The 15,423-nt window shown below is 49.3% G+C and overlaps 1 protein-coding gene across 1 annotated transcript in view; it reads left to right on the top strand.

The window, feature by feature from the left end:
• The window catches only part of LOC106607065 (E3 ubiquitin-protein ligase SMURF2), a 60,212-nt gene that overhangs the window by 38,412 nt on the left and 6,377 nt on the right, over window positions 1–15,423 (top strand). The window contains exons 4-12 of the mRNA XM_045720310.2: window positions 936–1,069; window positions 2,573–2,638; window positions 3,655–3,739; window positions 4,227–4,310; window positions 5,229–5,443; window positions 6,686–6,770; window positions 8,234–8,392; window positions 8,541–8,594; window positions 13,667–13,868. Of these exons, the coding sequence (XP_045576266.1) occupies window positions 936–1,069; window positions 2,573–2,638; window positions 3,655–3,739; window positions 4,227–4,310; window positions 5,229–5,443; window positions 6,686–6,770; window positions 8,234–8,392; window positions 8,541–8,594; window positions 13,667–13,868 (1,084 nt within the window). The remainder of the gene's footprint in view (window positions 1–935; window positions 1,070–2,572; window positions 2,639–3,654; window positions 3,740–4,226; window positions 4,311–5,228; window positions 5,444–6,685; window positions 6,771–8,233; window positions 8,393–8,540; window positions 8,595–13,666; window positions 13,869–15,423) is intronic.

Raw genomic sequence — 15,423 nt, 5'->3', positions numbered from 1 at the left:
CTGCTAACTGTATGGATGATTAGTTTTACACTGAGGAAGGGAACTGGGCCGAACAGATGTGCCACGTCAGGTTCACGTAGTGTGAGTTTAATACCCAGGCCTCGACTGACACACACTACCTAAGAGTGATAACAGAGGCAGTCAGGGCGTAATGTCATGGTTCAACTGTTCACTCTCTCTGTTACGTTCGTCTGAAGAAGGAGACCAAGGTGCAGCGTGGTAAGCGTACATCTTTCACTTTCTTAGATGAACACCGACAAAACAAATAAAATACAAAAAACGAACGTAAAGTTCTGCAGGCTTCAAAGCAGCTATACAAAAACAAGATCCCACAAAAACCCAGTGGGAAAAGGCTGCCTAAATATGATCCCCAATCAGAGACAACGAATGACAGCTGCCTCTGATTGGGAACCATATCAGGCCAACATAGAAATACAAAACATAGATAATGCCCACCCAAGTCACACCCTGACCTAACAAAATAGAGAATAAAAAGGCTCTCTAAGGTCAGGGCATGACACTCTCCTTCTTTTCCTCACTTATACTATCCCTCTTTCTATCTCTCTTTCAGCCTCTCCTCCTCCCTGTCTCTTTCATTTCTCTCTCTCCCTCTCTGGGTGATTTTGGGTCGAAGGGCTGCCTTTGGATGATTTATGACTCACAGGATCTGTCTGCGTTCGTCCGTCTCGTACCCAGACACTCGGGGTCGGGAGTCGCACATTCACAGACGCCGGGCGGAAAATCCCTCTCAGACACCTCCTGACTGTGTCCTTGTGGGGACACAGCCCGCGGTGACAGGCAGCCCCGAGCGGATGTGTGCCTCCCCAGCGGGGACATCTCGGCAAAGACTGGCCTGTTGGAACAGTGCATTCACACGGGCTTTAGTAACATCTACACTACATTGGAAGTGACTGGTCTCTCTCTTCTCTCCTCAGATATATTGGCAAGTCTGACTCCATCACCATCAGTGTGTGGAACCACAAGAAGATCCATAAGAAGCAGGGGGCTGGCTTCCTGGGCTGTGTACGCCTTCTATCCAACGCCATTAACCGCCTCAAAGACACCGGCTGTAAGGACTACCTGATTGAATTAGTGTGTGTGTGTGTATTTAATGCTGTGAGGTAATGTCTGTGTAGTGACCCATTGTCTGTCCCACAAACGGAGTCACAGGCTAGCGGAGTCACAGGCTAGCGGAGTCACAGGCTAGCGGAGTCACAGGCTAGCGGAGTCACAGGCTAATAATCCCCTTCTCCTGTCACAGTGACACATTGAGCTGTACCCTCACAAGTGCGCACATTCTCTCCCTATTCCTGACAGGGCACAGACCAGGTTGTGAGAGGGGTCACATTCTGCAGTGCCAGAACAGGAAAAGACAATCAGCATCAGCCCACAATCACTGTAAACATGTCATGTCAGAAGCGAATGGCTAAATGAGATTGAGGCTTGGCACTCCAAGCCAACGCAGCAGTGGCAGCCAGGCAGGGACCCAGTGATGGCTTTACCAAAGGGCCTCCCCCTCCCACTGTATGTATACTATGCTGATAGGTCTGCTACGGTCTTGTAGACGGAAAAAGGACAAAATCCCACTGCTTTTCCTAGAAGCCCCTGCCACTTGTTTTCCTGGAAAACCCGAACCCTGTGCCTCAGCTGTGAGTAGTTTGCCTCTGCATGTCCTCTCATTCCCCCCTCCTCACGCCCTCGTCTGTCCCATAGACTGGCAGCATGCGCCACAGTGACTAACCTCCGTTTATCTCGGTCTGCAAATCTAGACAACCGGTCATTTTACTCAGACATGCATAATTGTACAGCTATTTAAATGTAAGCATAGATTTGTTATGTCCCTCGGTTGTGGTCTTATTCAAGTGTATGTTTGTCATTCTTTCGCTTGTGCTTTTTGCAGCTGTTCCACTGTGTCCTGTCCACAGGCGTTTTAGGGGGCTTTGGGTTTGTGTGTGCACACTCATTGCCCCAGTCTTGTAATGGTTTGACCGACCATGTTTTGGTCCCTGTTTAGTCTAGACGCACATCCTGAGCTGTTCTGCATGACACTCAGACAACAGTGAACAGATAGTGGCATTTCTCATGTCTGCAGGCAACGTGGTATTCCTGACATTTCTTTGGTCCTTTTTTTTTTGTTTTGTTTTTCAGCCTGGGCTGAGAACGTAGACAAAGAGTTTTCAGACATTGGCAGGGGTTCATGTCCATGTTCAGTCTGGGTGGAATAGTGCCGGCTTTGTGCAGAGATTTGTCAAATGTTTGACCTCTGTAGTGAACTGCAGGCTGCTCGGTACCGATGCTCAGTGATTGTTTTTACGGCCCATGGCCACTCCACAGACCATCTGTTCCAGTGCATATCCCATACCCAGCCTCCAAGGGAGGGAGGGAGAGAGAGAGGAATTGACAGTGGGTGATGTAAACGATACAGAGCAAAGGGACTTGTCTGCGGGGACAAAAACCCTCCCAACACATGCTAGTTTACATGTCTCTCAGACAGTGATCGATCCCCCTTTCCTCTCTCTCCTCTCTTCTTCCCTCTCCTCCCGCTCTCCTCCTTCCCCTCTCTCCTCCACAGATCAGAGATTGGACATGAACAAGCTGGGCCTCAATGACAGTGACACAGTGAGGGGTCAGATAGTGGGTGAGTACAGCGGTGACCAGCAGGCCACACAGACATTCACCACACACTCACGTACATTCACGTAACACTGTTATGTACCTGAAGTGTTACCACTCCATTATTAGAACCTCAGGCTAACCACAGTTGTTTTATAATGCTGATAAGACCTCACTACACCACCACGCATAGAAAGAGAACCAGAAACCCTCCCAACACCATGTAGGTTCCCTCCAGTAACCTGAGCCTGCAGGGGGACTTATTTTCCCAGTGATTCGTTGGTGTGTAAAGCGTTGAGCGCTGCCCCTGAGTGTGCCATGTCTCTGACTGAGCGTGCCGTGTCTCTGACTGAGCGTGCCGTGTCTCTGACTGAGCGTGCCGTGCCTCTGACTGAGCGTGCCGTGCCTCTGACTGAGCGTGCCGTGCCTCTGACTGAGCGTGCCGTGCCTCTGACTGAGCGTGCCGTGCCTCTGACTGAGCGCGCCGTGCCTCTGACTGAGCGCGCCGTGCCTCTGACACCAGGCTTGATGAGCTCATCCCTCTAACTTCAGACGGCCCGCACTTCCATCTGCACCACAGGGCCTGGAGACAGACAGTCACAGCAGCGCTGCCATGCCACCTCACCTCTGACCCACCAACATGGGCACTGAACAGCCTGGGTGGTGGCAGAGAGGCCAGGGTTAGCTAGCTACAGTAGACATAGAGTCTAGCATTAATACGTGCCTTCCACTCACTTCTTGGGTCCTTTCCAGAACTGGGATTTGGGACTGGTCAGGCCACTGTCAGAGTGCAGACGACTGATACTTCTACTTCCAGACACGATCATCTTGTCACCCACAAGAGGATTTGACCATGTGATCCTCTTAAAAATGGATTCCTCATTTAGCCCTAAATAACATCATTACAGTATTGCATTACAGTAATTCACAGTTTTAAAATAGTTCCGTTTTAGTCTCTGGTATGACAGGACATGAATAGAGTGAGATTCTACCACCCAGTCATTCTCCTATGTGTATCTGAATGTGTCTGTGTGACCAAAGTGAGCCTGCAGTCCAGAGACAGGATAGGCACAGGAGGCCCAGTGGTGGACTGCAGCCGTCTGTTTGACAACGACCTGCCAGACGGGTGAGTAACATACACACCAACACACCACAACTCCATTTAACATTTGTCCGTACTGGACAGTGGACCCACTATCACCACATCATACCCTCACAGCAGGGTCAGTCTGAGCCTATCATAACCACACTGCCCCACAACCAAAAGTGTTCCAGACAGCATGTGGTGTGGTGTCCCAGACTCCAATCTAAGTAGCCAGAGGCTCTGCTGTTCAGACACTTCACCAGCTTAGCACGACTGACCTCAGCACTGAGCCAATGATGTTGGCTGGGGTTAGGGAGTCTAGTCTGGGGTTGGTGTGCGCCAGAGGAATTGGGTGAGCAGATGGGAGACTGCGTCCTATTAGCTAGCAAGAAGCTCTGTGGGGAATATCTGGGTCATGTTTAGTAGGGGGGAAATGTTTTGAAACAGAGTGAAACAGGAGGTACTACCTGAACTTGGTTGCCCTCAATGTCCACTCACTGCTTTGTGTGTTTGTATCTGCTGCATCCAGCTGGGAGGAGCGGAGGACTGCGTCTGGCCGAATCCAGTACTTGAACCACATCACACGCACCACACAGTGGGAAAGGCCTACCAGGTGAGTCAGCCTGGCCTCAAAGTCTTGATGTAACATAGTAAATGTAAATCTGTGACACTCAAATTAGTATGTAATGTTTGGTATGATGACATAAGACACAAGGTTACTGAAGCCAAAACACTAAAGGAGGGAGGGAGGTTGGTTGGGTAGGATGGGTGGTGAGCGTATATAGCGAATGTCTAGCAACCCGAACTTTAGCATTTTTGCTAATTAGTAACTACTTAGCATTTAGCTAATCCTAACCTTAATTCTTAACTCCTAGCCTAGCTAACATTAGCCGCCTAGCTTAATGTTAGCCACAACAAAGTGGAATTCCTAACATATCATACGTATTGAAAATTCTTAACATATTGTACAAATTGCAATTTGTAACATATCATACGAATTGTAATTCGTAACATATACTAAATGGAGGGAGACTGGTTTACATTTACTATGTTATGTCTGTCCCTGAGTCCAGGCTGAGTGAGTACACAGTCTTACCCACTACCCAGCCTCAAACCCATGGCATGAGTCCCCAAGGCCTAGACAACATTGAATTTGTATTAGGAGACACTGCAGACTATTGAACGGGGCCCTCTTATGCTCCAGACGGTATTGTTGCTCCACAGTCTCTCTCTCTCTTTGCTCCCTTATCAGCTCCCTTCCTGTTACTCTGCTCTAGACTGGCCTCAGGCCCATCACTCAGTACTGCTCTGTGTGTGTGTGTCTATGTCTCTGCCTCACTGACCTCATGATGCTTAAGAAAGCAGGAGCAAGCCCATGTCTAGCCCTAGCATCTAAGCGTATTACAAGCACAGCTAGATATGAAATATGAATAGACACGGGCCTGATTTGAACAAACCTACCATGAAGGATATATTATAACCCACCCTCCCTGTCTGACTGGGATCTCTTCCTGTTTCCTGTCTCTCCCAGGCCTGCGTCGGAGTACTCCAGCCCCGGCCGGCCTCTCAGCTGCATCGTGGATGAGAACACGCCCATCCTGAGCACCAACGGGGCCACGCCCACCATTCCGTGTGTCCCGTCCAGCGACCAGCGGGCCCAGGAGAGACGCGTCCGCTCCCAGAGACACAGGAACTACATGAGCAGGACACACCTCCACACACCCCCAGACCTGCCTGAGGGATACGGTTAGTGGAGAGAGGATTCTATCACACAGTATGGACACACCGGACATACACAAACATACACACAATCACACTATAGACGGCCACTTCGGTTCCCACAGCCAGACTAGACTGGAGCATTCAGTATTATGAACATCCTCTAAGACAGACGTGTCTCCTTCTGTTTTAAGACCGGTGTCGTCATTGCAATGCCTCGGTGTTAACTGCCTCCCTCCTCCTCTCTCCGGCCCAACGCTCAGCTGAATCATCCTGCTAATCTGTGTCCCTATTCAGTCCCAACAGCACAGCCACCATGACTCTGCAGCGCAGCATAAGCAGCCTGACAGGCCCCATTTTAAAGAACCAATTGAATCGATCTAGCAGTTAAAGGCTGGCGGCAGCCGCTCTCTCCTCCCCCTCCTCTCTCCTTCCTCACATGCAGCCCGCGGGCGGCCGCTTGATATTCAGACACTGTGTAGTCTTGCTGAGGATTTAGGAGCGCTGGCCAGAGGAGTAAATCACAGCAGCCCAGCCCAGCTCTTCAAGATTAGGAGGGTGCTGTGTCTTTTTGGGCCAGCTCCTCTGAACCGCTGTCAGCAGCCCCAGTGGCGGGCCAAGGTCGGCCAAGAAGTGTCACTCTGTACAGAATGCATTGGGCGCATCGGTGCTCGGCGGGGTGGAAGTTATATACACGCATGTTAGAGAGGCAGGGCGGTGTGACCAAAGGAATGGCAGAACAGGGCTTCCAAGCTCATGGAAATATCTCTGTCAAGCTGTGATGAATGAGCTCACCCACACACAGACAACCATCTTCTCCCCCTGTCAGCCCTGCAACTGGGATCCAAACTGACTCAATCCCTGCTTTTATCTCCGTCTGTGTGATCTCTCTTACGCTTCCACACACGCTCGGATCAAGATACGCACGCACATTGACGCACCATTAACAATCCTCACAGTGGAACAAATGTATAACTAACAGCTCTATTTTCCTTATCATCCACTCACATCTCTCACTCATCTCTCACTCTCACCCTCTTACTCATCTCACACTGATCTCTCATCTCTCACCCTCTTACTCATCTCACACTCATCTTACTCATCTCACACTCATCTTACTCATCTCACACTCATCTTACTCATCTCTCACTCATCTCTCACTCATCCCACTCTCTCACTCATCTCTCACATGTGTGTACTTGTCTGTAACCGTTGCTCTGTACCTCTTATACCTGTATGAGTAGCCATGCTATTGTTCCCCCCTTACAGAGCAGAGGACCACGCAGCAGGGCCAGGTCTACTTCCTCCACACCCAGACAGGAGTCAGCACATGGCACGACCCTCGAGTGCCCAGGTACACCCACCACCACTGTCTGAACACACAGTGCCCAGGTATACCCACCACCACTGTCTGAACACACAGTGCCCAGGTATACCCACCACCACTGTCTGAACACACAGTGCCCAGGTACACCCACCACCACTGTCTGAACACACAGTGCCCAGGTATACCCACCACCACTGTCTGAACACACAGTGCCCAGGTATACCCACCACCACTGTCTGAACACACAGTGCCCAGGTATACCCACCACCACTGTCTGAACACACAGTGCTCAGGTATACCCACCACCACTGTCTGAACACACAGTGCCCAGGTATACCCACCACCACTGTCTGAACACACAGTGCCCAGGTATACCCACCACCACTGTCTGAACACACAGTGCCCAGGTACACTATACCCAGTACACTCATTAAGTATTTCCAACACAAATGATTTGAGGCTGATGACAAAAACAGGATGATCTGGGATGATGTAATGTAGTTTCATGCAGGTTTGGGTGAGGCTGTTGATATAGACCACCTACCCCACCTATGTTTCTGTCATAGGATGGACAATCAGTGGCTAGCTGTCCTCAGGCTTGTCCGGAACCTTCTGTAAATGTGCTGCTGGTTACATGCTGACAAGCTACGATAGAGGGCTGGTGTCACAGTCCTTTGTCGCTCAGTTGGTAGAGCATGGTGCTTGCAATGGCAGGATAGTGGGTTCGATTCCCGGGACCACCCGTATGTGAAATGTATACACCCATGACTTTAAGCCGCTTTGGATAAAAGCGTCCACTAAATGGCATGTAAATGTAAACCACAGGGATCTGAGAGGATTCACAGCAGACACCTCTGGCACGACCTCTGCCTCCATACCCTCAGCTCTCAGCACACAGCCTTCAGCCCTACTCTACATGTGGCTCAGAGACGCCACTCACTCAGGCATGTCTCATGGATCACCACACATCAACACGTCAGTCTACTGGGAATAGAGTCAATAGAAAGAAAGTCAGTGATTGAAAAATACCTAGACGTTGCTGTTCTCTTCCCCCCGTGGAAATACGTGTGATAGATGGCGTTTTTCTTGCACTTGATGCTATCCTGTTGGTCACGCCACACCCTGGTGGTGCAGCAGATGCTGGACTGCCAAGCTCCCAGTGCTGAGAGGCTTGGTCATTTGGCTGTCCGATAAGTCACTACCGCTGAAGTGGGGCTGCTGTCATTTCTTAGTTGCTCTCCACAGACAGCTAAAGGAGTCCAGCTGAAAGGATTGCATGGCAGCAATAAATCATGTAGACGGGAAGAAGAAAAATGGAATAAAAGTCATGTCGTTTTGGGATCTTTTCTCGCGCCTCTTTGTTTCCCAGTTACCGTCAGCCTCGAGGACTGCTTCATACCTTGACTTTGATTGGTCTTACATCTCATTCTTTGATTCTTTTGATTTTCTGCCCTTCACCTCTGACTGTGTTGGGGATTTGTGCTTCCCAGAGACCTGAGTAATGTAAACTGTGAGGAGCTGGGCCCACTGCCCCCTGGCTGGGAGATCAGGAACACAGCCACTGGCCGGGTCTACTTTGTGGACCACAACAACCGCACCACGCAGTTCACAGACCCGCGCCTCTCCGCCAACCTGCATCTAGTCCTTAAGTGAGTATCGGGTTATACCAGCGCCACAAATAAACCAGAGCCTCATAACAGCCCAGATGAAATGAGAAGTAGTTGAGGGAGAACTGTACTGTATGACTGGCTGGCAGTGTGGCTGTGTAACTGTGGTGTTTTGTTTTGTGTTCCGCAGCCCAAGCCCCAATGGTTCCCGCAGCGGCATCGAAATTCAGAACAGTCCAATCAGGTGAGGCCCTCTATTTCTCCAACACTTGGTTCTGGGGAGACAGAACAGACTGCACACAGACAGACACACACAGATACACACACAGACATATTGACTCCCCCACACAGGATGTTTTACAGGAGAGTCCAGTGCCAAGGTGTGTTAAACACCTGTTGGGGTTCAGCTATCAGAGCAGCCTTTCTCCTGTGCACACACTCTCCCTCACACACTCCCACACACAACCTCACCCATCCAGACACACACACTGCACGCACAAAGCTGCATTCCACCGCCCGGCAGCGGTTTTGATCATGCAGGGGTTTTAGCACACAATCCGTCACAAAGCTTGTTTTGGCTCGACATCAGATAACAATGTGGAAACCAAGACTGATGTGTCTGTGGCTGAGGAGCGTCTTACGTCCAGGAAACAGAGCATAAATTTGATGCCCGAGTCAATGAATGAATTGTGTGTGTGTGTGTGTGTGTGTGTGTGTGTGTGTGTGTGTGTGTGTGTGTGTGTGTGTGTGTGTGTGTGTGTGTGTGTGTGTGTGTGTGTGTGTGTGTGTGTGTGTGTGTGTGTGTGTGTGTGTGTGTGTGTGTGTGTGTGTGTGTGTTGGTGCGTGCCTGTGTGTGCAGTGTTCGTCAGTGCATGCGCTTCAGAATCTTTCCTCGCAGCTGTTCAAACATGGCCCATGTAACGATAGCTGCAGCATTACCCACAGTGCAGTGTAAAGGTGGAGCAGAGTACGGGCGGCTTCGGTGGGCCTCCTCCGTCTGACCTCATTCCTGCTCCGTGCCGGGAGAGGCGGAATGCACCGATGAAAAGATCTGGTGTTATTTTCCCCTGTTCTGAAAAATCAAAGAACGTGTTTGGGACTTTGATGCTTTTTCTTGTTCTGCGGTCCTCTGAAAATCATATTAAATCCCAGGCTGGCACGCCATGTTTGTAATGCAGGAATCTTGTCTTAAGCACAATAATGTCCAGATGTGTGAAAAGCAGTGCACAGTGTTTCTTCTCTTTAAAAAGCACTGGTCCGATTATTATTTCACTTTAAAGTTGGGAGTTAGAGTTTTCTAGGTTATTGATGTCTTTGTTTGAGAGGAATAATTGTATTGAAATGGAAGGTGTTTAAGCTGAGCCAAGAGCGGGTCTGTGGCCATTAGAATGATGTACGATGGGCCCTGGGTCCAACCACATACCTTCCCTGGGTTCTGCTTCAAAGGGAGAGACCCTTGGCTTTGTCTTGGAGAACCTAAGGCTGCATTTACACATGCAGCCCAATTCAGATTTTTTTCCCACTAGTTGGTAGTTTGACTAATCACATCAGATCTTTGACATCAGATCTTTTTCAGAGCTGATCTGATTGGTCAAAAGACCAATGAATGAAAAAAACTGTCAGAATTAGGCTGCCTGTTCGCTGCTCTGGCACCCCAATGGTGGAACAAGCTCCCTCACGACGCCAGGACAGCGGAGTCAATCACCACCTTCTGGAGACACCTGAAACCCCACCTCTTTAAGGAATACCTAGGATAGGATAAAGTAATCCTTCTAACCCCCCCCTTAAAAGATTTAGATGCACTATTGTAAAGTGGTTGTTCCACTGGATATCATAAGGTGAATCCACCAATTTCTAAGTCGCTCTGGATAAGAGCGTCTGCTAAATGACTTAAATGTAAATGTAGGTGTGTGCTAATGTAACACACATTGGATGGTGGCTCAGAGGTTTGGAGTGTGCAGTCTGCTGGTTAGTAGAGGGCTCATGGGCCTGACCCAGTCTGACTGGATCATCCTATCTGAGAATACCTTCTCTGATTTTGTCCCCTCACGGACCGCTGTGGAGCAGAGAAGCTGGACTCTGGCTGAGACGAGGGGTGAGAGTGACATTCCAACCAGCGACAAAACTCTGGAAAAGATATCAGAAGGCCGGCGTGGTTTTCCATCAAGACATCTGCCTTTTATCAAGGCAAACGATTTCAGAAATGTTCACCCCTCATGCTGTCATCCCACAAAAATGTTTGATATATACGTGTCCTTCAAGCTATAGTTTATTACCCCTTTTATTTGCTAAAGACATTGCCTCAGCGGGCCACAATACGCTTTTGGTTAGACTCACCCTGTGATGTTGCAATCTCCTGACTCTAAGCCTGGTCACTGGACAATAGGTAACAAAATCCTTGTCGGGCCTCAGATCTGCCCTCTGAACTCTGGCATGAACACTCAGAGGATCAGTTCCCAGGAGTCTAGTGTTCTCTAGCTTTACACTGAGTTCACTGTATTACTGTCTGAGCTTCAGCAGGTAACACACCACGCCATCTTACTCTCTTAAAACAAGTTAGAAAAAGAGAGAATGCGCACTAGGCTGTGTGTGTGTGTGTGTGTGTGTGTGTGTGTGTGTGTGTGTGTGTGTGTGTGTGTGTGTGTGTGTGTGTGTGTGTGTGTGTGTGTGTGTGTGTGTGTGTGTGTGTGTGTGTGTGTGTGTGTGTGTGTGTGTGTGTGTGTGTGTGTGTGTGTGTGTGTGTGTGTGTGTGACGGGCAGGAATATTTGATTTATGAGTGAAACTGAAGGGAGTGCTGCTCTGTGGCTCAGTACCTCTCCTCTCCCTGTCTGAGTGTTCCTCTCTGTTTGGGTGCTGTCCGGAGGCAGCCCTTCCTACCTCCACCCTCCCCCCTCTGAGTCTAGTCTGCAGGAAATAAAGAGATTGAGGAGGAGGACTGGAGTGCCCTATGGGGCCCTGCTGCTCTCTGGGATCGCAGGAAGTGGCCAGTTCAGCTCAGCTAGACGAGACCAAAGACAGTGGGAGCCTAGAGCAGTCACTCCTTAGAATAAGCTGTCACTGTGTATTATGGTGTGTGGATATAAAGATCAGGACGGCTGCTACATGACTGTCCATTACTCCTGCTCAGTGTATGACCCTCCAAACACATCTTTTTCAGAGCTAGGATTGTGTATTTGCCATATTTGATGACATTATACCTAATAAAAGGTTGTGTGGTTTTGTATAGTACAGTGAATGGCAGGTGTTTGGTAGGTGTCCCAGACAGAAATAGATTTGCTGAGTTGTTAGAACTGACTGGATTTCAGTGCTTTTGGCCCATCCAATATTATATGATCCAGTACTTTTTGGGCCTAGGTAAATCCATTTAGCCAGGATGGGTTGTTGCTCCATGATTCTCCTGTCACAGACTCTCTGCTTACCCTCTCTCACACTTCCCCACACACATAAGGCGTCAGCATGCTTCAGTTCGGCCTGGCGGCTTGCCGTAGTCAGCTAGGCGAACCGAACCAGTGTGTTGGGGTACTCCCTTAAAAGACCTTCGCTTGAAAGCAGTAATAGTACTGTTTGTCAATTTTGAGATGCCGTAGCCAGTATACACTTCCTCCAAATAGTTTGAATAAATCTAAGATAACTCAAGAAATCTGTCATTCATTTAGATGTTTTTGCAGAGGAAATCTTAGCGCAATTTTACACCTAACTAAGATGTTTGATGCAGTAATATTTCTAAATGAAAAAATGTGCATGAAAACGAGTCATCTCTGGTTGAATGACAACAAAGACTTTACTGAAGAATCCCTACTGTTGACCAATCACAGACAAAGTGGTGTAGACTTCAGGTACTGACTTCGGCAAGAAAAAATGTCATGTGCCCGAACAACAGAAGAAGAAAACTAACCGAAGTCCAAAACGTCACAAAATGCTGTCATAATATATGCACACGATCTTCTGAACTTTTCCGTCTGGGAAGCATGTCTTTACACACTCTGCCCCTCTCTCTCACTCACACACACACAACCCTTTGTGGCCGGCTGTACAGCCTGGTGTTTATGACCCTGCTCGGGGGGTGAGTGTGCCCACTACGCCCCACTAAAGTGCAAAAGGCCAGCATGCAAATAATCCTCCAGCGCTGGCTCCATAAAGGGCCTTTTGATTCTCTCTGTGTCTGTGTGTGTGTGTGTGTGTGTGTGTGTGTGTGTGTGTGTGTGTGTGTGTGTGTGTGTGTGTGTGTGTGTGCGTCCATGTGTGCGTGTTTCTGTTTCTGAGCAGAAGAGCCTTCCACCACCAGTGCCGTGGTTCAGAAGTTCACTCTCATGCCAGAGATTTGGGCAGGAGTCAAGGACCTCGTTCAGTACCACCACAGATCATACTCATAGCCTGTTTTTTGATTTGGAGGTTAACCGCTCTACAGCACTGATGTGTTATCACAGTTATCACAGTTACAGCCACCCACTGAGGTGGTTGTCTTAGCTGTTAGGGACGCTACACATCTTGGTGGTTCATTTATTGGTTTCCTATAGTCAGCAACACGTATCCTCTTATGAAGGAACTTGCATTGAAATGTCACTCTTGTTAATAAACAGAACCTTCCTGAACAATTTAAGCTGAAGACATGAGGTCTATGGACCCTCATTTAACCCTCACTGCTCAGTGCAGAATGAGACCGACACTGAATCTATATGCAGATGTCTCTTGCTGTAGCCACATTTTGCTCCCCCCCCCCCCCCCCTGTAGAACTGTCTATTTTCTCTCTGTCTGTGCCGTGCTGTCGCTCTCTGTGAGACCACCGTGGGTCCAGCGCCAGGTGGGGAGGTGGCATGGCACACACCTGTGAGCTGGCAGAGCCCATCACGGCAGGGGCCCACAGAGTTGCCCGCGGGGAGCGTACGACAGAGCCGTTTGTATGGAGAGCCTGGCGGGGCGTGGAGGAAGGGTCACTGGCTGCACCTCACCTCCGTCCTGTAAACAGACAGACAATGTGGCACCTACAGACACATCACACCACCCTCTGGCTCTGCCCCCTCGTGTGTGCTTGTTCAGAAATATCACCTCCACCTATGTCTGTGGGCACATGGCAGCTTGTTTGACTTGATGTGCTTCCCAGATGACCTCAGTGTGTTTACCTCTCGTTCTCCAGTCAGCAAAAGGAGGGAGACAGAATTCCTGCCTGGCTTTATTTGGAGGTTTTAGGGTTTCTGGGTTTTATTTTTTTTGTGGTGTTTTATTTTTGTGTACCTGTACGTGTTGTTACGACCCCAAGTCTCAACAATGATCTTTCCCTCTCCATCTCTTCTCTTTCTCTTTTTCTCCATCCCCAGCCGTCAGACCCAGCTCAAGGACCAGGCCCAGCAGGCACTGGTGTCTCCAGGTAATCTGCCAGAGGAGGCCGAGTGCCTCACGGTGCCCAAGTACAAGAGGGACCTGGTGCAGAAGCTGAAGATCCTCCGCCAGGAGCTGTCCCAGCAGCAGCCCCAGGCAGGCCACTGCCGCATAGAGGTGTCCCGCGAGGAGATCTTTGAGGTGAGACCGTCGAATTAGTGTTATTCCCTCAGTTCTTGAACACAACCAGCATTGAGTCTTTAATTAGTATTACTGAAGAGGTTGACTATCCCGATCCTGAAGGAAATCATCAACTCTGGACATTTTCCTCACTCTCATTTACAAGTTTATTATACCAGATAGTTTACCTCACTTTCAAACCTCAGGCAATGGTTTTCCCATCCTCTACTTCCCTCTCCTCTCAAGGTCGTTGCTCGTCATGTTTCTGTCACGGCGTTATCCACCACGCTATTATCTATGATGTGTGAAGAGAGTATGTTCATATCCAAAGCAGACCTCGTATTTGAAATGAGGCTTTTGTGAAGTGCACTCCTCAGTGGGGGAGGTTTTCTAGTTTGGGAGGTGTGGAGCCTCATCAGAGCAACAACACCTGCAACAGACTACATGACCCTCGTAAAATATGTGATGGAATGTGCTGGAACAGCTTTGTCTGTTAATCTGAAGGAAGACATTTTTGTTGGCTGATCTCAACACGAAAGGGAGATGGGGGTGGATTTTAAGGCTAGACGTAACTTCATCGCTTTTCTGGACACGCCGAGCTGTTAGAAATACGACTGTGTGGGCAAGTGTCAGCTGGTGGACTGTCAAGCTGTCTCAGTGTGTACATTCTATTAAAGATAAGAGGCCTTATTTCTCTGGTGTCACCGCTAACACATCCTCAGTGTAACTGGAGGGCACGGTGGACCAGCTCTGGGGGGAAGCGGTGTTATTGTTCCACTCTCCTGTTCTGTCTGTTTACTATTATTCTCCCAATCCACTTTTAATGAGACTGTCCCCGACACTTGGAACGTGCTGGACATTGTGGGCCTGTGTCTGCAGCTCTCGGCATGTGGGGTGAAGGCAGCAACCCAGAGTGGGGTGTAATGATCCCAGACTCTTGAGTACCAGGAGGAAAGTTTGTTACTAAAACACTGCAGTGTAATGTTCTACAGAAGCCCGCTCTGGCGAGGAACATGGGGTGTTTCTCATCATTGTTTCAGGACAGTTCCTTCTTTTCTTCGGTTTGTTTTGTCTTCAGCTTGAAGCAATTTGGAATTGCACAGGTCTTTGGTCATTGGTTTGCAAGTTTAGGACAGGCAGACAGGTCGGGCTTGGCCAGACTCATGCTCTGCATTCCTACCCCGTTTCCCATGAGCCACTGAGACTGGGACAGTGGTGGGGGGGGGGGGGGGGGGGGACTCACGGGATCTCTTGGTGGAATGTGTCGCGTTGGGGAATGTCCTCTTATCACCGCCACCTCCTGATAATGCCCTTTGATTACTTTGGTAGGGGAGGAGAGGGCGTACATCACTGCTAGGCAGGCAGGGGCCAGCCAAGCTGGTCCTAAATGACAGAGCACAGGAATGTTTATTCTTTGGCTCAGTCCCCAGAGCCAGCATCACTCACACACAGACGTTACAGTGCAGATAGATGCATCCCTCTGGCCACAGACCCTGGACTGTACAGTATTTACCAGATGGTCTCTGATGGAAGTACTCAGTAGGTTTGGGGGTGCAGTCCTCCATCCCAGTCCCGT

Source organism: Salmo salar, chromosome 06 (assembly GCF_965601325.2).
Source record: "Salmo salar chromosome 06, fSalSal1, whole genome shotgun sequence".
NCBI lineage: Eukaryota > Metazoa > Chordata > Actinopteri > Salmoniformes > Salmonidae > Salmo > Salmo salar.
Note: the sequence above shows the minus strand (reverse complement) of the source record. Positions and strands in the feature narration are given on the sequence as shown.